This window comes from Ambystoma mexicanum, chromosome 14 (assembly GCF_040938575.1).
Source record: "Ambystoma mexicanum isolate Mex_15411 chromosome 14, UKY_AmexF1_1, whole genome shotgun sequence".
Lineage (NCBI taxonomy): Eukaryota > Metazoa > Chordata > Amphibia > Caudata > Ambystomatidae > Ambystoma > Ambystoma mexicanum.
Window position 1 is genome coordinate 134,596,342 of NC_090940.1, and position 22,285 is coordinate 134,618,626.

At 48.2% G+C, this 22,285-nt stretch overlaps 1 protein-coding gene across 1 annotated transcript in view; it reads left to right on the top strand.

Moving 5' to 3' along the window:
• AQR (aquarius intron-binding spliceosomal factor) overlaps positions 1-19,932 on the top strand; it is an 877,350-nt gene extending 857,418 nt beyond the window's left edge. Inside the window, exons 34-35 of the mRNA XM_069638728.1 lie at positions 1,511-1,624; positions 19,061-19,932. Of these exons, the coding sequence (XP_069494829.1) occupies positions 1,511-1,624; positions 19,061-19,456 (510 nt within the window). The 3' untranslated portion in view covers positions 19,457-19,932. The remainder of the gene's footprint in view (positions 1-1,510; positions 1,625-19,060) is intronic.
• The last annotated feature ends 2,353 nt before the right edge of the window (positions 19,933-22,285 follow it).

The following is a 22,285-nucleotide window of genomic DNA, read 5'->3' on the forward strand; positions in this document are numbered from 1 at the left end:
TAGTGACCTCTCAACCTCGATTTTAGAACCTCCACCTTGAGCCTCTTGGCTCTTACCATATCTTCCTGCTCCCCACTCCTGCCACTTTCCAGCCTTTGCCAAACATGAGCTTCCTGCTTAGATAGCCCACCATGCGTGACTTGTACTGGGTGTTTTTATAGTGCTCCCTCCTACAGCACGGTGGGTCTCCTAGTGAAGGTCTGCATCTGTGTTTGTTCATTAGGTGAGGGCAGTGATTGGATGTCCTTCCTGTATGCACATGTGGATGCTTTTGGTTCAAGGGACTGGGCAAAATCTGTTGGTGGCCTGACCGCCATTTTAGATTGTACCCCTCTGACCGTTCCAGTCTCTGGCTGTGCCGTTCTGTGCTCTTCTGTGTTTGCAACCTGTAGTTTACTGGCTGTGCACACTCTCGGTATGCTTGGGCGATACTTTGTTTCATTGGGCATGCAGGGAATTATCAGTATTGTATTCCAGGCGGGGGACTCCCTTGCCAGGTAACAATGCAGCTTAAATGCTTCTTCCCACACTAAATTCTTAGTGTTCTGAAAGCCGCAAAACCTGCTCCTTGCTCTTCCTTTATTCTTGCACTAATGCTCTGAGGTTGCTGGTGGTATCCAGCACATAATAGGAACAGAAATAAGTGACGTTCATCAAATTCCACTTTCTTGAAATTCCCAAATCTCAACAATCCTGTTGCAGTGCTGAAGAAAAAGGAAAGAAAATAAACTTGTGTGGAACTGTAACCAATCCTTGTTCTTAATGAGAAGCCCTCTTTTGACTCCATCATGGCAAGTGTCGCATGTCCTGGGTCACTGTTTATTTTTTTTAATTCTTCAGGTTCATGAATGTCTAACCATGAATTATGTGCACTTCTGATAAAATCGGCTACTTTGTTTTTAAAGAATATGAATGCGACTCCAACAATACTATTTGCCTCCAGAGTATTCGATAGCATAACAATTCTCAGTAAGTAAAAGTGTTCAGCTTGGGTTAAGTATGGAAAGTCTGTTTGCTCTATTTTCCTGATCTCTACTGTCGAGCACCAACATGTAGAGGTATTTATGCACACTTTTATGGCTCTAGCCATCTCTTGCTTGAGGGATAGCTGTAAATGCTGCTGATGACCGTTAATCTATGCAGTATGTTTTCTGCCGACCTTCCCCTCGTCTGTCTGACCCCCCTACTCTTATTGAATGGGAAAGCTCGACCCAAACCTTTGGTACTGGTTGTTAAGCACACGTTCTGTAGTTTTAAACAACATAACTTTCTTTAATGGAACGTGCTCATTGAAAGTGTATTAGAACATTGAACACTAGTGAGTAGACAAATGCTCAGCCGAAGAAGTGTTGCTGAGATTTCGTTCTGATAAGTTACTCTCTTTGTTGGACCAAACTGATAACATAATGCCACAATAAAATGTCTACCTAAAATGATTGCTTCACTGAAGTTGTTTACATTTTGCTTTGATTTTATTACCCTCTGTTGGGCGACCTTACTGTATTTTCAGAATGGAGAAATGCCACCTTACCCTGCTCAAGTCATTAAGAATATGCCGGAGATGGCCAACTTTGTCTACAGCATGTACATGCACATGATCCAGAGCACTCAGCGGTACCGGCAGGTGAGCAGTTCCAGGGAGAGGGATCAGAGGAGTGGCACGGCGGGATTGTGAACAGTTCTGATCATGTGATTTTCGAGAAAACTCGTGCTACTTTGTTTCTGCTTCTGGACAGTTCAGGCTACATATAGTAAGGCCAAAGACACTGCTGCTGGTCTTTAGGCCCTGTGCCTGAATTTGTACATCATTTGAATTTTTTTCACTGGTCTTTATGGAATTCTATTCTGACAATGTGCTATTTTTTCAGAGGCTTCCTAGATGAGACTTTAGCCCCCAATTTATTGGGTTTGTGAGCCTAACGTTTTCTTTCGCTGGCACCACCCTCTCTGAAGTGAGTTATAGTCCAGTGTGTAACCTTTATTGGATGTTAGTTTGCTGCATTAGTTGGTTATGCCCTCTCTTCACTTTTTTCCTTTTATTAAAATGACCTGATATACTCTCCAGAATCAGTAACTCCTGTATCCATTTCTATGTAAGCGAATGTACTTAATCATCAAAGAGGCATGTGTGACTGTGGAAATCTGGGTTCAGGTAGAATGACTCTGACATCATGGTATGGATGAGTGACTTCTTTATTATGTTTCCAAGCATAACATCCAGTTTCTAGAGTCATATTAATCAGATAGTAGATTCCAGTTCACATAGGCAAGCACCGGCATCCTCTCTCTCAGGCTTACATCTTCAACTCCCCTCCAGAGAACACCAGTCATACACAAACATTCCATCCAGTAACATTCCAATGTCACTCATAACACTCACTCCAGATTCCAGGAGAAGACAGATCCTTACATATCTCCCCTCCTTAGAGATATCAAAAACACGACCAGCTAACTCAGCATGACAGCTATATAAAACACCCACACACACAGACACCTACACGTTTAATGCACATGCATCATCTCACCAAACAAAGACATTCTGCTAACAACTTCCCAACACCAATGAACGTCCTCACAGCCGTGGGACACACTTTAAAACAATGCCCCTTCCCCTTTCGGCTAAGTGAAGAAGAGGCACCTCCGACTACTGAAATACCATAACTAAACTTTCCACACATAGAGGCACCCAGACCTCTCATACAAATCCTAACTCCAACATCCCACAATAGAACACACACTTAACTCCCTTACACACTGCAATCACAAGACCCAGGTGTGCCTAAACACACACCACTTCCAACCAGGCTGAGTATATCTAATACTCGGGTAACTACTTCACAAACTCAGTGACCCCACTACCCTCATTTGCCTGTGTTGAAAGTTCTCTTCACACAAAAACCTAACTCCGGGAGTACTACACTACATACATACCACTAGTGTATCACATATCACTAGAATCACTCACGTTATACTCATTACCTAATCTTCACATATAATGTTCCTAACATTGCACTTAATGACAACATTGTACACACTACTTTAAAACTCTTAAAACTCTAGCATGTATAAACCGATCCACCTGAAAAATTAAAATATTAGTCAAGTCATAGCATTTGAATTTAAAACATCAGTGTTTTCCACTCTCAACTAAAATGTCCATCCTGGAAAAGAAAATTATTAGTGCAGCAAACACGTGTCATATCACCTTGAGCGAGGTATCTCTACCATCCTGGTCAATCAACACTGTAATTCACTTTTGAGACCATCTGTGTGAAAAACAATTTGTTATACACGCCAATGACCTAGAATCATCATTTTGCTAAATACCGATTAAAAGCACAGCGGCTACTACATGCACTCTACCTTCACTCCATTTGCTCCAATTCATTCACACAGAAATGACCAATTAATCAACAAGCCTCACATGACAATGACATATAAGTCAAAAACTAAAATTGACTGCTTAAACCAAAATCATCAAAAGAAAAACTCAATTTTCTTGTTTTACTGTTCCTCGTGGCAGCATCTTTTAAAGTCAAAAGTACCTCTGGGGATTCTTGTATAACGCAGTTCCCAAAACAATAAGCACACAGTTCTCCAAACCATAGGCAAAGACACTGCCCCTCTGCTATCTGGCAAGAGACACCATGCCCCTCCTAGGCACATCACAAACTCCAAGCTCTCTTCAAGTCCAGTCAAAGCTCACAGGTGCTGAACCACGAATTCACAATGCCAGCAGAACGTAGCAAACCCACTTGCACAGGCTCCCAGCCCCACAAGACGCTACTATTGTGGGCTCCAACTCATTATGGTGGTGCTGCAAATGGGCTCCGAGCCCCTTTATAAGCCCAGTCACAGGCTCCAATCCCCTCCAAGCGCTGGAATGGCCATCAGGACCCTCCTCTGCTCCAGGCGCCTTGCACATAAGCCACAAGTTTCTTCAGCTTCTTCATCCAACTTCTCTGTCACTTCTAGGCGCAGCTTAGGTTCCCAACCTCTTCTAATACTGCTGCCCTGGGCTCCAAGCCCCCAGCTGCGCAGCATGGCTTCCCATATTTCCAGGCGTAACTTAGACCCCAGGCCTCTTCACTTGCTACTGCCCTGGGCTCCAAGCCCTCCATGCCGCAGCTTGGTTTTCCAAACCCCTTAAAACTGTTTCTGGGCCCTCAGCCCTGCCAATGTCTCTTGACTTTCTCTGTGCTTGACCTGTCTAACTGGTGACAGGCCAGCTGGCATCTGGCCCTGGCGCAGCTCCTTATTGCCTTCGCCTGTGCCCTTGGCGCTAGGCCCTTCTGCGCCTACTGCATTTAGCGCTCGCCTTACCTGAGAGAGAGGGTCTTCCTTGGTTTGGGGGGGCGGTGCTTGTCTCTTCTTCTGTGCTGTCCCCCCAGCACAGCCAGCATCCTCGTCGCCAATGTGGAAATCTGGGTTCAGGTAGAATGACTCTGACATCATGGTATGGATGAGTGACTTCTTTATTATGTTTCCAAGCATAACATCCAGTTTCTAGAGTCATATTAATCAGATAGTAGATTCCAGTTCACATAGGCAAGCACCGGCATCCTCTCTCTCAGGCTTACATCTTCAACTCCCCTCCAGAGAACACCAGTCATACACAAACATTCCATCCAGTAACATTCCAATGTCACTCATAACACTCACTCCAGATTCCACTAGGATGCAGGAGAAGACAGATGTAACCTTTATTGGATGTTAGTTTGCTGCATTAGTTGGTTATGCCCTCTCTTCACTTTTTTCCTTTTATTAAAATGACCTGATATACTCTCCAGAATCAGTAACTCCTGTATCCATTTCTATGTAAGCGAATGTACTTAATCATCAAAGAGGCATGTGTGACCAGAAAAAATCTCCCCAACTTCTCCTGGTCACAAAGGTGAATAGTGTTATTTTCCTGACCTGCACCTAGTGTAGCAGAACAATCGTAACAAAGAATTAATACCAAGTATAGTTGGTAGATCAGCGGGACAAGGGTTAAAACACATGGCCAGACCTTAATAGCCAGTCAGTGATGTTATTAGAAACAAGGTAACACCGCACTGGGACAAAACCGGTGCCAGTGTCTTAAAAAAACCCATATAGAAAACATGTGGTCACATTTTATATTTGGACACAGTATTACTCAATGGCAGCTCCCTCTGCCGTGATTTATTATTTGGAAAAGACTATAACATTGCTGGTACATTGTAAAAATACCTAACTGTTCAGGAAATTCATGTAACACCAAAGACAATTTAGCAACATTTTTACTGTCCATGTTTAAGTACCTGTCAGAGGTGAATTTCCAGATTTCCCGGAAAGGTTTTCGCATATAAAACAATGGGACAAACCCAGTAGGCTTGCCAGGGTTATGTAAAGTAAGTTCTCATTTTACGCCGCAGGAGGAGCAACAAGCCAGAGATCACAGCAAAGACGGTCGTAAAATTTCTGCCAAAGATTTGAGAACCAGCATGCCAGGTAGAGCTGGTTTGGGAGTGATCACTAAGCTCATTCGAGACAATCGCAGTAGAGGTAGGGACCTCAAAACCCCACCAGCCCCAGAAACAGAAGACCCTGATGAGGAATCCAAGGAATATTTCGAGGGGATTGGGTCCTCCGACGTATTCCATATCTATGACATGTAATGTCCACAGCTGTGCTGCTTCGGAAAATCTTCGGCGTCTGCGTCAATGACGTTGATGCGCCGTCCCCGAGGACCTCCTCCGACAGCCGATGTCACCCGATGTGATAAGTAGGACGCACGACGCTCGTAGCCTCAGTTCCGTTTTTTCCGCGAACGTGTTCGCTTCGTGAATGTCGGTACGCCTCGACTCTTTGGAGTTTGCTGTATTCTTCTCGGTTCGTTGAACCTGTTCGGTTTTTGTGAAGACCTTTTCGTGGAGATTTCTACTTCGTCTTCAACCCCGCGTCCGGGCTTCAAGAAATGCAGGGACTGTGGGTCCAAGACTGCCAGTTGCTCACGGTCAAGGCCTTGCGGGAACGCAAGGAGAAGCTGTCGGTAGGTCGGGTGTCTAAGCCCCGGAAGTCGAGGTCTACGGGGCTTTCGACGGATGACTCGAGAGGCGACTCTCTGCGTCATCGTCGGAAGTCCAGTGGGTCTCCTTCCAGGAGTCGGTCTCGCCACTCCTGCGCCTCTTTGAGGCATTCCAGGAAGCGCCGGCATCGGTCGCCTTCCACGTCCTCTTCCGAGGACTCCGCCCATCGGCGAGTCGCTTATCCCACCATGCAAGCGACACCAGAGGAATGGGCTTCCTTGGGGAAGCAGATGTTAGCGATTCTTGAATCGCAGGGCACTGGTCCGTCCGCGCCTCAGAGTGGGGTCGGTCGGCATCGGTCGAGAGACACCGCTCATACGCCTTCGGGCTCGGGTGGTCGGCACGGCTTGCGGAAAAGGTCCCGCTCGGACAGGGGTAGCCGTTCTCGCCATGCCCGGTCCTCGACGCACTCAAGACCGCGTGATCCTGTGCCGTCTTCGAAGAAGACGTCGACACCTGTGACTGGCGCCGAGGTCGTCGACGATTTCTCTCGACTCTCTGCCTCCGAGGGGGTCGTCGATGCTGTCGGCGCCTAGGTCGTCGAGAGACACGCTCAGAGCTCCGGCTTCAAGGCCTGTGTCGACGCCGTTGATGCTGGCGGCGCTGCAGCTGACATCGACGCCGATTCGCTCTACGTCAACGCCGTTTCTGTCGGCGCCGACTCGTTCGGCGCCCTCGACGCCTTTCCAGGCAGTGGTGTCGGAGGGGCCACGTGGCACGGGGTTAGCCCCTAGAAAGGCTCTGGCTAAGGTCAGGCAAAGCTTTGGTCCCCGGGTGTCTTCCTCTCACCGCCTGGAGTACATTTCAGAGGGTGATGAAGGCTCTGATGAAGGCTTGGTTCCGGTTACGGTACCAGATGAGCTTCTCTCGGGCCATAGCCAGTTTGGTGACTTGAGGCAGCCACTGCATGGTGCCAGTGGACTGGACACCTCTGCGGAGGTGGAGTTTTGTAGGCCGGAGCCTGGCACTCATGCCGATTCTTCATACCGGCGCCTTATGTCTCGGGTCACTGAGTACTTGGGATGGTCGGCTCCCCCAGGGGAGTTCGTTCAGGATGATCTCACGGACATCCTTGATCTTGGTCCCCCCACTGACCCGGTACTGCCTTTTCATATGGCTCTGCAGAGAAGGGTGGCAGCGGCTTGGACTGCTCCGGAGAGTCTCCCGGCAGTGGGCAAGTCTTTGTCGCGAAAATACCGTCCAGCCAGTAGCGACCCCTGCTACTTTTCCAGACACCCCACTCCGGAGAGTTTGGTGGTGCAGGTGGCTAGGGCCCGGCAAAGCAGGCGTCGTATCCTACCATCCCTCCGGATAGGGACGACAAACGTTTTGACGGCTGGGCGAAGAAAGTGTTTGTTTTCTTCAGGGGGTATGGCACTTCAGGCGGCCAACTCCATATGTGCCTTGTCTCGTTTCACAAACACTCTGTGAAACTGTGTTGCATTAGCGGCTGAACATATTCCCGAAGGGGACAAACGGGATGGTTTCCTTGCTATGGTTCAGGGTGGCAAGGATGCCATGTGTGAGGCCATTCAGTCGGGTTTGGACATGGCAGATTGTGTCAGCCTGTCCATGGCGGCGAGCACCGTAATACGCAGGTTTGCGTGGTTGCGAAAGTCTGGGTTAGCTCCTGATGTGCAGTCCTGGCTCCTCAACATGCCCTTTGACGGTGAACATCTTTTTGGCAGCAAGGCTGACGAGAGCCTTGAGAGGTTGCAGACCTCCAAAGCTGCAGCGAAGTCGTTGGGCGCTGCAGTTCGATAACCTCCGCCTTTTCGTCCTAGGGGACAACAATGGAGGGGAGGTTCCTTTCGCTATTACTCATCCTTCAGTAAAGCGAGAGGAGCTAGCAGTCAAAGAGGCCACCATAAGAGTGCCAGAGGTGGAAAACAGGGTACTCGAGACTCGAGGTGCCAAGGCCGCTCGGGCAGTTGCCTCTTTGCCCTCAGGTAACGCCGCAGCCGCTCCCACTCAGTCATGAGGCCATGTCCCATGGTTCGCCGGTTGGGGGAAGGCTGGCGCAGCATCTTGTAGAGTGGCAAGCCATTACTTCAGATGTGTGGGTTCTGGAGATCATTACCCACGGCTACTGTCTTCCCTTTCGGCAGAGGCCTCACGACAATCCACCTGGGAACCTCTCTTTGAAGAGTCCGAAATCCGCTCCTTGCGCAGGAAATTCAAGCCCTGCTGGAGAAATGCGCCATAGAACTGGTGCCTGTAGCGGAGAGGAACAAGGGATGGTATTCCCCTTATTTTTTGATTTTGAAGAAAGACGGGGGATTGAGACCCATCATGGACTTGCGCAATTTGAACAAACTCCTCAGGAAGGACAAGTTCAAGATGGTTACTCTCTCTCAAGTCCTCCAGACCCTTCAACTTCAGGATTGGTTGGTGTCTCTCGACCTCAAGGACGCTTACTTCCATGTGCCGATCCATCCCAAGCACAAAAAGTACCTGAGGTTCGCGGTTGGCGACTCGCACTTTCAGTTTCGGGTCCTGCCGTTCGGATTGACCTCCGCCCCGAGGGTTTTCACCAAGCTCATGGTGGTGGTGGCAGCGCATCTCAGGAAAGGGGGTATTCACGTCTACCCCTACCTGGATGATTGGTTGATCAGGAGGAGCTCTCCCGAGCAAGTCCTGGATCATCTGTCCGTCACCTGCCACTCCCTTCACATGCTGGGCTTCTCCCTCAATTTAAAGAAGTCCCATTTGACACCAACATAGCGGCTCCAGTACATCGGAGCAGTGCTTGACACATCCCTGGGGCAGTGTTTTCCTCCCCAGGTGAGGGCTCTTCACATTCAGCAGATGGTGCACAAGGTTCAACTTGCCCAGAATCTCCCAGCGTCCGAGTTCTTGAGACTGCTCGGCCTCATGGCATCCTGCATTCTTCTGGTGCCAGAGGCTCGTCTGCGAATGAGATCTTTGCAGTGGGCACTCAAGCTCCAGTGGTCTCAGTCCTCTGGCAGGCTATCGGACCCTGTTCAGGTGCTGCCCTCGGTCGCCCAGGACCTTCTGTGGTGGGCCATCGAAGGCAATCTGATGAAGGGTCCCCATTTTGGCTGCCCTGGCCGGAGGTGATGATCGTGACGGACGCATCCCTCACGGGATGGAGAGCTCATGCCAACGAGTTGACAGTCAGCGGTTGTTGGTCTCTGTCGGAGTCCAGACGCCATATCAATCTGTTGGAGCTGAGGGCCGTCAGGCTTGCCCTGAAGGCTTTTCTGCCGACTGAGCGAGGAAAGAGTGTCCTGATTCTAACGGACAACACGGTGGCCATGCACTACCTCAACAAAAGGGGGGGGCAGGGTCACTTCCTCTGTGCAGGGAGGCAATGCAGCTCGAGTTCTGGGCCATCCAGCAGGAAGTTTCGATCTCGGCTGTTCATCTGGCTGGAGATGACAACGAGACGGCGGACACTCTGAGCAGGCAGAGCGCTATCTCTCACGAGTGGGAGCTGGCTCAGGAGATTCTCCTGGAGATCTTCGCCCTTTGGGGGACCCCTCAAGTGGATCTCTTCGCCTCCAGTGTGAACCAGAAGTGCGAAAGGTTCTGCTCGTGGGAATTTCCTCCAAAAGGAGCCTTAGGAGATGCGTTTGTGGTGGAGTGGTCATTCCCACTGCTGTACGCGTTTCCTCCAGTCCCCGTCAACCTGCAAGTACTGCGGAGGTTACGGACATTCAGTTCCTGGATGATCCTCATTGCTCCGGCGTGGGCCCAGAGGACGTGGTACCTGGATCTTCTCGACTTGTCCATCTGCCCTCCACGTCGTCTTCCCTACCAAGACGATCTGCTCTCACGGGAGAGGGGTCAGGTTCTCCATCCAGAGGTCAGATCCATCAACCTTCACACTTGGCTTCTGAAAGGTTGAGGTATGAGGATTGGGACCTCCCTGAAGACGTGATGGAGGTGTTGCTCTCGGCCAGGCGGCCGGCAACAAAGTCTCTGTACTGTTGCCGTTGGAGAAAGTTCTGCGACTGGTGCAGAGTTAAGAATGTGGATCCTTTTGAGTGTGACATTCCCATGGTTCTGGCTTTTTTGCTTTCCTTGGCCCACAGTGGCTTGCAAGTGGGGACCATTAACGGTTACCTGGCGGCGCTGTCCATCTTTAAGCGCTCCTCTGAAGAATGTTCCTATTTTAAGATTCCTTTAATTTCTCAGTTTTTGAAAGGGCTCACTAATGTGTTACCTCCGTCACCTTTTCTGGTGCCCGGTTGGGATTTCAACCTTGTTCTTAAGTTTCTTATGGGTGCTCCGTTTGAGCCTTTGCATTCTTGCCCTTTGAGAGTGTTAACTCTGAAAACTGTGTTTTTGGTTGCGGTTTCTTCCGCTCGCAGAGTGAGTGAGTTACAGGCACTTTCAGTTAAGCCACCCTTCACTGTGTTTCATAAGGACAGGGTTGTCCTTAGAGTTTGTCTTTCCCGCCCTTCCTTTCTTCTGAAGGTGGTTTCAGAATTTCATTTGAGCCAGAAGGTTGTTCTTCCAGCGTTCTATCCTCCTCCACATCCTGGTAAGGAAAAGGAGAGGCTCCATAGGCTTGATCCTAGGAGAGCATTGAGCTTTTATATTTCATGCATGTCCCGGGTCAGAGTGGACAATCAACTTTCCATTGGTTACGCTCGAAAGCATTTGGGACAAGCTGTGACGAAACAGACTTTGTCTTGTTGGATTATTTTAGCTATCGCTGAGTGTTACCGCTTGGCGGGTAAGGATCTGGGCTGGCTTGTGGGCCCATTCTACCAGGGGAGTGGCTGCATATACTGCCCTGCAGAGGGGTGTTCCTATTCGTCACATCTGCGATGCAGCCACCTGGGCTTCAGTACATTCTTTTGTACGGCACTACTCCCTCGATTCCATCCGTGGGCAGGATCTGGCCTTTGGCAAGGCAGTCCTTTATTCCGCAATTTGATTGGGTATGCTAAATTTGTGTTCTAAATTCTTTTCCCACCTCCTTGCTTGGTACTGCTTTGGGAGTCTGTCATAGATATGGAATACATCGGAGGACCCAATCCCCTTGAAGAACAAGTTACTTTCTTACCTGGTAACGTTCTTTCGATGGGATGGTCCGACGACGTATTCCATATCGCTCCCTCCCTACTTTCCCCGACGTAGAATTTCTTTTGTGATTGCAGCTTGCATTCCGCAAAGCCTTGTGTGTCTGACTGGCAGAAAACTGGTGGCACACGTTCTGGGGGAAAAAACTACAACTGCGGCTATGGGCGTCGTGCGTCCTACTTATCACATCAGGTGGCGTCGGCCTTCGGAGGAGATCCTCGGGGATGGCGCATCGACGTCATCGACGCAGGATGCAGACGCCGAAGATTTTCCGAAGCAGCACAGCTGTGGACATTACATGTCATAGATATGGAATACGTCGTTGGACCATCCCATCGAAAGAACGTTACCAGGTAAGAAAGTATCTTGATCATCTGAACCACAGGAAGCAGGGACAAGCACTCGCACCCCAGGAACTGAGGGAGACTGGTGAGTTTGGGTCAGACTGGTCACTGTTGGGACCTTCAAAATTGAATAAACTCAACCCATGACTCAGAGGATCCTGATGACCCAAAAAAGCAACAAACAGGAGCCCAGAGGGGACGGCTCACAAGGCAGAAGCCCCAGCATCCAAATAGAAGGCGACGGGAGCACAGTGAAATCCTGACCAAGAATCCTGGACAGCCTAGGGTGACATGAATGGGCAGCCAGCCAGTTAGCACAGAACCAGCCCTGAAACCGGGGCAATGGCAGGCAGGTGGAAACCCTGGAGGTCCCTAAACCTAGCCGAAGCAGGGTAGCATCAAGTCACCCAACTTCCAGGCCAGGAAGACTCCCTACCGTAAGGCCATTGGGCCAGAAGGATTGGCGATGGAGACAGCACCCCAGAGTCCAGGAAGGTTACATGTACCAGAGTGGGGGTCTATAGGACATAGGGGCTTGTAACAAAGCAATAATATGCCAACAGAAGCTCAGAGTAGACGTCTGGGCAGTGTGGAAGCTCATATCGGACGAGATAAGTTTTTCCTAGGAGCAAGACAGTTGGGCGGTGCTTGGAAATTAGCCAGAAGGGATACTAGGGTGTTAGCAAGATGGTATCTATTCTTCTGATGCTTGTTAATCTGCTTAGAATCACATGCTGTGCATATGGTCCGACATCCAGTGGTAATCGCAGAGTATTGCATCTTGTCTTTTGGGGACTGAAAGGGGACATTGTCATAGGCGTGTCTGTAACATTATCCCTATCGTGACATATGTAGTACTCAAAATCCCTCACACGCTCAGGTCCATCAGATTGTTTTTTTCCGCCCAGATAAACTGGTCGCCCTATAGCGGAGCTCTACTAGAGACATTGTTTATCTTTACCGAATTGTCGGTTTATTCCCCGTTAACTCACTTCGCCCAATAAGAACATCTTCGACGAAGACTACGGGGGAATCGTCTATGGCTGTGGATTTCGGCGCCTAAGATCCGGCGGCTGGATTTTCCACGTGGTCGGGCCCTCTGGCCGACCTATTCAGTGGGGAGAGTGGGGTCGGGGTGGCCATATTGTTTAGTATGTCTTTCCTCCTTTCCCCTCTTTTCCCTGTCGGTCTGGTCATCCTTCCCTTTTGCTATGGAAAGGACTCCTTTTAGATTCTGCCTTAAGGTAAGGTCAGATATCCTTGGAAGGACGAACACAGGACATGTAACACCTGTCTCCACCTAGAGCATGACGAGAAGCAGTGTGCAGTGTGCAAACTCCTTCGGACCAAGACCCTTAAGGAGCGCAGTGTAAAGCGGTGGGCCGCATACGGTATGTCACGCGTGGAGTCCCCCAGCGCCACGCCAGCTGAAAATGACGGGGGTACTTCGGATGACCAAACGTCCAATGCGGATGTTATAGACCTTGAGGCGAACGCTTCTAGGTCCGCCGACCCTTCCAGGCTCGACTCTGGTTTTGCTACAGGGACTACATCCGGCGACAGGGGCGTACAAGCACATCGCACTAAGCACACAACCCCTATGCCAATTTCGACGCCTTCGTCGAAAAAGGCGAAAGCGCCAACGGGGCTGCCGAAAACTTTGCCGGTTCCCTTGGATCGTTCAGATCCAAAGCCTTCCCCACATCCGCAGCAGCATATTGCAACTGGGCAATTGAAACAAACCAAGGGCGCTACTCCAAAATCTACACGCGTCGAAGTTTGGGAGCTCGACGCTTCAGTGATTTCCAAGGCCTCAGTAGGCCCAAAAACTACAGCGAGGCCTCTACCCGGAAAACTGACCGCTAGGCCTTCTAGTGCCGCGGACGGTATTTCTACTGCCGACAAATCTTCAGAGCCTTTGTCTCACGACAATTCGGTGGCTATCCAGAGTAGCATCGGAAGAATCGCAGCAGAGGTGGGCCTTACTTCGGTTCTGCCTAAGGTTATGGGCCAAGCCGTGGAAAATATTTCGGCGGATTGGGTTCCCGATTCCGATGAGACTTGCGTAGATAGTCAAGAGCCTCTCTCCGACACCCTGAGAGGTTCCTTTCCACACCACAGTGCAGAGAACGTCGTTTCTCCTCTTGTTGGCCCTTTTGGGTCCTCTAAATGGACTACAGAAAAATGTGAAGGTTGTATGGATCGACTGGAGCAGATTATCAGTTCTTCTGATCATCCTCCCCCGAAAAGGGCTCGGGTAGACCCTAAGCTCCAAATTCAAGAAGTTCAGTCTCCGGTTTTCCAACAAGACGACGTGGTCCATATGGACACATATATAGAGACATCTATAATGAAGAAGAAGCAGCTTCTTTTCTCGAAAACCTATGAGGAAGATCAACAGGATACGACGGACAACTGGGAGGAAACCCAGCAGGAAGGTCAGGACCCTTGGACACAGCAAGATCAGGACACTTATATTTTGTGCCTAGACTCTCCTCCGTCCACCCCGGCTCGCCAGGCCTCCCCTGTGGATGACCAAATGGCTTTCAACTCCATGTTGAAAAAAGCAGCTGAATACTTCAAAATTGACCCTCAAGAGGCCGTACCTGAGCAGGATTTCGTGGAGGATATTATTAAGGAAAAACCTCTGGCAAGTCAATCCATCACCCTCCTTAACTCTATTAAGAGACGGGTAGCTCCCTCATTGGTCTCACCTGCTCAGACACTGGCAGTGAACGCGAGAGTCGAAAAACTATTTCGGCCTTCTCCTTCCGACCCTCTGTATATCAAAGGGCACGCCATCCCAGACTCACTGGTAGTGACTACACTCGAAAGAGGGCAGGGGTACCCCTTGCCACGGGAGAATCACACCGACAAGGAGTCTAAAAGGTTGTATGCCCTGGGCAAACGTGTCACATCAGCAGCTGCATAAGCCATTCGAGTTACTAATAATACTATGCTATTAACAAGCTACGCTGATGCCCAATGGAACTTGCTGCAGGAAGGCCTCCAGGAGGTTCCTGAACCTGCCATGACAGAGCTTCTTGCCATTGTTTCGGAGGGAAGACTGGTTAATCAGAATGTGGTGAAGAACACCCTGGATACTGCAGAAACAGCAGGCAGGTCTTTTGCACAAGGGACTCTTCTGAAAAGACATGCATGGCTGCGTACATCAGGATTTAGACCTGAGACTCAGGCCTTCCTCATTAATAAACCCACTGAGGAGACTAACCTCTTCGGGAAAGCAGTGGATGAAGCGTTGGAGACAGCCAAGAAGGAGCATGAGACTATAAGGTCCTTGCACCAAATTACACAGAAACCCTCCTCCCAGAGGGGTAATCATTCTCGGCGGTCCTTTCGAGGGCAAGCCCATGCTGGTCAAAACAACTACGGCACGGGTAACTTCAACACAAATCAAACATCTGGAAGCCCCACTTAGTACCCCTCAAGGGGTCAGAAACGCGGCAAAAGTAGAGGCAGAGGCCCCAATACCAGAGGAGCCACAAATGACCACCAAGTCCAGGTCCCCTCCCATGTCTCCCCGGTCGGGGGGCTATTAACATCTTTCCTCAAGGCATGGAATGGGTTAACTTCTGACCAGTGGGTCTTAAAGACAGTCGCCCACGGTTATTGCGTGGAATTCGCCCGACCTCCACAGTTCAGACCGCCACGCTCACGGCGACTTTCACCGGACCATCTGGAGAGCCTGATCCAAGAGGTGGAAACACTGCTGGGAAAGGACGCCATAGAAGCCGTCCCTATTCTTCAGATAAACAAGGGTATTTATTCAATGTACTTCCTTGTACCCGAAAAGGAACTCACCATGCGTCATGTTCCAGATCTGCGCCCAGCGAACAAGTTTATAAAACCTCAGAGGTTTTGCATGGTAACTCTGCAGGAGGTGATCCCATTGATGAAACAAGGGGTCTTCATGGCAACATTGGACATGAAAGATGCATACTTTCATATTTCAATGTTGCCAGCGCACAGAAAATACCTAAGGTTCATGATCCAGGACAAATACTACCAATTCAAGGTACTCCCCTTTGGCATTGCCTCGGCGCCAAGGGTGTTTACCAAAGTCCTGGCAGTGGCAGCAGCACACCCGCGCAGACTATCAGTCCCAGTTTACCCTTACCTCGACGACCGGCTCATTACGGGGGACTCGTTCGACGCTTGTTTTTTGAACACCCAAAAAACAGTGGATCTCCTCTTCAGCCTGGGTTTTTCAATCAACGAAAAGAAATCCAGCTTAGTCCCCAGCCAAGTAAAACAATTTCTGGGAGCGCTAATTTGGACAGAAGACGGTCTTGTCTTCCCCTCCAGCGAGAAGGTTCAGAACATGCTCTCTCAGATTCTTCAATATGTAGCCAGTCGGGAGGTGACGGTACGCAAGGCCATGCGTTTGCTAGGGATGATGGCGTCATGTATATACTTGGTTCCCCATGCACGGCTGCGCATGCGTCCCATGCAAGAGTGGCTCAACAGTCAGTGGTGTCAGGCCAGCAGACAATGGGAAGATCTGTTAGTTGTCTCGCCAGCCCTCGTTCTCTCTCTGCAGTGGTGGTCAAGAGAAAACCTCTTGAACGGGAAGACCTTCACCACCCCTGCAGTGGAAGCCACTCTCACGACAGACGCATCTCTCACAGGGTGGGGGGCTCACCTGCTTCAGCAGACAGCACACTGAGTGTGGTCCCCTCAAGTAGCGTCCAACCATATAAACATACTGGCGCTATTAGCGGTGCTCAAAGCATTGAAAGCCTTTCAGGTGCAACTGCAAGGGAAGTCAGTGCTGATCCTAACCGACAGCATCACAGCAATGTATTACCTAAACAAACAGGCGGGCACTCACTCTCCAGGGCTATCCAAGCTGTCCCAAAACATTTGGATATGGGCTCTCAAACACAAGATGTTTTTGTTGTCCCAACGTGTTCCAAGGGAATGCAATCTTCTGGCAGACATACTCAGCAGAGATTTTCCTCTGCCAGAAGAATACGAATGGCGACTGCACAAAGACATTGTGTCCAACGTCTTCGTAGAATGGGGTTTCCCAGAGATCGACCTGTTCGCTACTCAGTAGAACGCCCAATGCCAAGACTACGCCTCCAGGTACCCCCAAATCCGATCCAAGGGGAACGGTCTCTGGATAACTTGGTCGGGGAAATGTCTATGCTTCCCCCCCCCCCTCCCCTGACTCCCCTTCTCAACAAGATAGTGCACAAGATGCACCAGGAACCAGTTACCATGTTAGTGTTGGCCCCCAACCCTGGTTCGCTCACCTGATAGAAATGTCTGTCTCCCCACCAGTGAAGCTGCTCTGTCCATACAACATGTTGTCTCAGGACAGGGGGGAGACCCTGCACCCATGCCCACAAACTCTGAATTTAGCAGCCTGGCTCCTGAGATCATAGAGTTTGGACACCTGCAACTCCCTCAGAGGTGCATGGACATACTCAGGGAAGCGAGGAAACCTAATGCACGTTATTGCTATGCCAGCAAATGGAAACATTTTGTCATCTTGTGCAATTCCAAGGGCGTCAATCCCATCGATTGCTCACCCTCACACATTGTGTTGTATCTAACCCACCTGTTGGACTCTGGGTTAGTCTTCAATTCCCTAAAGGTTCATCTGGCTGCTGTCGGCCTACACCACATCACAACAAAAGGTATCGTGGTGGAAAATACCGGTGATTAAAACCTTTATGGAAGGAGTTAAGAGGATTTATCATCCCATCTCTCACCCAGCCCCTGGATGGGATCTGAATGTGGTTTTGACCAGGCTCATGGGAGCTCCCTTTGAGCCTATGCCTAAAGCAAGTCTGAAAGACCTGACTTATAAGACAGCCTTCTTAGTGGCTATCACTTCTATCAGAAGGGTTAGTGAACTACAGGCTCTTTCTGTTTTAGACCCCTTTGTCACAGTCCACAAAGATAAGGTAGTTCTGCGCACACATCCCAGGTTTGCGCCTAAATTCATCTCGAAGTTCCATGTGAACCAGTCAATCGAACTACCCACTTTCTTCCAGAACCTTACTAACATGGCCGAAAGAAGTCTTCACACACTAGACGTGCGCAGGGCAGTCATGTTTTACCTAGAAAGAACTAAACCACTAAGGAAGACTAAACAATTCTTTGTTTCAGTGGCAGCTGGTAGAGAAGGGGACCCTGTCTCTAAATCCGCTATCTCAAGGTGGATTGTCAAATGCATCACACTGTTACACTCTTGCTAAGAGAGAACTGCCCTTCAAGCCTACTTGAATGCCCCCTACACTCTACTCGAGGCACTGGGGCATCCATAGCATTCATTGCAAAAGTTCCTCTTGAGTCCATTTGCAAAGCGGCAACCTGGAGTTCTGTAAACACCTTTACAAAACACTATTGCCTAGACACTCATTCTAGGTCTGATTCTCAGGTGGGACAAGCAGTACTAAGACATCTTTACTTTACTGTTCCTTCTCACAGCCCACCTCCAACTCCGGGTACTGCTCGCTAGTCTATGCACAGCATGTGATTCTAAGCAGATTAACAAGCATCAGAAGACATGCAATACTTACCGTAATAGCATTTCTGATGATTGTATCTGCTTAGATTCACATGCGCCCTCCCTACCTCCCCGCACGGGGTGGAAGGAACATAGACGTCTTACTACTTTCTCTCTTTATGAACTCACTCACTATAGCCTTGGGCTCCCTCATGGCAGAAAAATAAATCGAATCGGAGGGACCTTGGCGTGTGAGGGATTTTAGGTACTACACACGTCACGACAGGGATAGTGTTACAGACACGCCTATGCCGACGTCCCCTTTCGGTCCGCAAAAGACAAGATGCAATACTCCGCGATTACCACTGGATGTCGGACCATATGCACAGCATGTGAATCTAAGCAGATACAATGATCAGAAATGCTATTACGGTAAGTAATGCATGTCATGCCAACTTTGTCAGCACACCAGTAACCAGAGGGTGATCTTACGGCATAAACTTGGTGACCTATACTCTCATTCCCACTGTCACCTAGTTCTTGATCGGGACAACAGCAACCTGTGGAACCACACCCTACCAAAAGGAAGATTGCATCAAATACCAGGCACTCGTAAAAGAAGCGCACAAGACATTAAAACACCCAGACTGAGAGTGACTGAAAACGCAACAGGGATGCCAGGAGAAGTGTAAACTGTCTTTTGATTTGTTGATTTGAAGAGCCCAGAGAAATCTTCCTGCCATTGTGTTCCAAGTGACAACATTGTGTGTAGGTAAAAAGAAAACCTTCAAAAGTCCTACATTTGGGTTCATGCATTTCATTGTTCCCGGATTGGCTTTAAATGTCTTCTAGAAGTGTCATAATGCTTCTTTATACATGTTCACAAATGCACAGAGTTAATGTCACATGATTATGTTTGTATGGCACTAGTTGGACTTTGAAATCAAAATGTGTTTTTGGTAGCTATTGTGTAAGGATAACCAGGTTCATGTAAGCAACAAATGCCGAAAGAGATCAAGGCCCTCTAAATCCTAAGTGTTCCAAGATACTGCTTTAACAGGAAGCAATTTTATATAATTTGAAACAAGATGAGATGCAGGTTTTAACATTGTGTTTTCCATTCTCAGCAAGGACTCCTGCCACCACCAGCACTGGTAGAAGAAAAAGATCCCCCCGTGAATCAAGATGTAGAGTTGGAACCTGAACCCCCTACCAGGGATCAATTGGCGACCAAAGTGGAGGATCCTGTGAGTCTGCAATCGGAGACCAAAGTTGAGCTGTCAATGTGTCTCGAAGCGAAGGCCAAACCTGATCCCTCCACTGGTTCGGAAGCAGTGATTGAAGCAGGGACTGCTGTTTGCAAGGAAGAAACACATTCTGTGTTGGTGGTTGCACCATCAGAGGACTCTGAGCCAACTGAAAAAGAGGAAATCTCAGAAAAGGAGCACCTGAAAATGCCTGAGCACCCAGGCAGAGATAGTGACAGCGACGACAGTGACTCTAATGAAGAGGCTGAGAGCTGAGCTTAATCCATTAACAGATAGGTGATCTCTGCAGAGCTGCAAGTCCTGACTAATCTTGCATGGTCACAATGAGATAGTTCTGATTCATATAATGCAATGGACTCTGCTTTTTTTTTCGTTATCATTTTCTATACAATGCGCAAGTGGGGCTGGTATATTTCAAGAGCAAGACAATAGAGTTGCTTGAATGGAACAACTGCACTTGTAGATTTCATCCACAGGTCGACTTTCTGCCTAAATCACAGACGCTAGGAACACTGGGGCAAACGAGAATTGACAGTTCATGGCAATGGAATGAAGGCATTGCCTCTGCATGTTCCTTTATTACCTGGTGGCCTTATTGTGGCACTTTACTTCAACAACTGCTCAGAATGTGCTGGCCGTTTCTGAGAAGAATATTCTAATTTCTCCAATGCAGGGAAAATTTCTTCTAGCGTGTTGGTCTCTGAACCAACTAATAAAGTTTTTATTTTGTATTTGTAACCTGTAAAGAGTATTTTTTCACTTTAAGACCAGCTGTATCTGGTATTAGCTATGCTTAAATTTAAAATAAGGAGAGCTTTCTAGATGTACCATGTCATGCATGATTAGAAAATTAAGTTGTATTTTGTTCCTTTACATTATGTGACTTAGTTTTGCTTTCCTGTTATAAATGCAGGACTTTGTGTCCCAGAATCTGAAGAAAAAAGCAGGTATGAAGGAGTCTGTTTCAAAATAACTTCAGTTTTGCTAAACTCGCATTTAACAAAAATGTTTAAACTGCTTCCATTGCAGGTAAAGTTTCACTGATGCACTGAAAGAGCACATAACCTTCTCTTACTAAAAAAGCCAAATTTGACACGCACAACTTGGCCAACTAATGTCACATCACTCTTCTTAAGTAAGATTATAGACAAAACCATTACCTTACCACCATACGTCTATGACCACCAGTGGGGCTTCCGACCAGGATATGGTACTGGGACAGCCAACATCCAGTTCTTAGACTACACTCTACATATCATGGATAAAGGAGACCCCTGCCTACTGGTACTGTTCCACTTGTCGGCCACATTTGAGACAGTCGACCAAAAGACCCTTATGCACATCCTCACTACATGCTTTTCGCTCGACAAATCCGTTCTTGTCCTATCTCCCAGATAGATATCAGCTCATATGGATGGATACCACTGGAGGCGCCTTACTCTTCCCCATTCTTCTTCAGCTTCTACATGGAAACCACAGGGGAGCTCTTTGCCAACCACCACATCCCCAGGATGCGAACAGCACACAACTCTACCTACATCTCCTAACTAGCTTTAGCTAAAGATTCCCAAATATGTGTAGTCCGGTCTGCGGTTTGTTGGGCCGCCTTGTTCAAGGGCAATTTCTAATGGATTCCCTCCTCCCAAGAATTCCTCATCTATGAAGATTCTATCTCCAGTGCAGATGTCATCAGAAATGTTTTTGCCACCATGGGGTTCAGTGCGGCTTGGCTTCAGCTCCGCTCAACGCCTCTAAACGCTAGTGCAGGACATGACATTGAATCCAGTATATATCGAGACATTGTGCCCCATGGCTTCTGTTCCTTTTTTTCATGCACTGTGTATGCTTCTGGAACGTAATTTCTGATGCTTGGGAATCTAAGCAGATACAAGCACGAGAAATATGATTACAGTGAGTAATGTATGTTGACCAGGTTCTTCGGTGTCATGCCCCACACTGGTCAGGCACTGGCTTTCAGCCCTGTGTGGATTGCGGGAGACAAATGTCCATCTCTGATCCCCACAGGATTTATCTATACTGTCTGGGGGGGGAACACGCTCAACAGAACTGCGGATTGTGACAGTTTATGCACCCTAAGGCCTTGTAGGATTGTACCACCAAACCTTTCTCCTTTTCCCATAGAAAAGACAAAAGGGCTCCTGAAGGGTGTGGAGTGACTCGTAGTTGCTTCCATTTATGTATATTGTTGGAAATGGCATGACAGTACAGTATGGTAAAACGGATATATGCTTTGACTAGTAGATGCTGCAGTTGGAATGCAGACTCGCAGACATAGTTTACATATGATGACTCCATCACTTTAAGAAGATCTGTTGACATTGGTAACCACACATGATCATGTGACTAGATGATTGCATGTCATTACGCACGTGCCGCTGGTCATATTCATACTTCAATATGACAACATCCCTAAGATGCAGTAGATCGAACTGAAATAAGACATAGAACACAAATAACAACTAGTGGCAGCATTCTGCATTTAGTACTTTTGAACATATTTTTAAAACACTGGGGACAACATGATTGGAGTGACACGCTGCACAAGCTTGTCACGTGATTTACAGAATAAATGGCCATCGCCCGATGGGAAGTCACTTGATTGCTGCTTTTCCCTCCCGCGATTCGCCAAGAAATACTTCAGTGTGAGAATTAAGGCATGTTATGGGCCTGTAATGAATGATTTGATGCTGCTCTAGTTCTCTGTGAGTGAATACTTCCATTTCAGTTTACAGGGACAGAGAAAGGACAACACATCCATACAGACCACTGGAATCTGTGAGTCCTTTTAGATTACAAGTAAGTTTTATGCCACTCAACAGAAGATAGAGTTAAATTTGAGGACTCCAGAGTTTCATGTTGAATGACATGGGTTAATGCACATATACTTATTATACACTTTATTCTTGAGAGGAATTCTAATAGTGTATAGCGATTTTCAATGCCTTGTATTGGCTTTATGAACACTTTGGGGTATGAAGTAGCCTAACTAAGATATGTGATGATTTTTTAACTAATTTGTTGCCTCTTGAAGTTTAATTTAAGATACCAAGAAGAATATTTCTT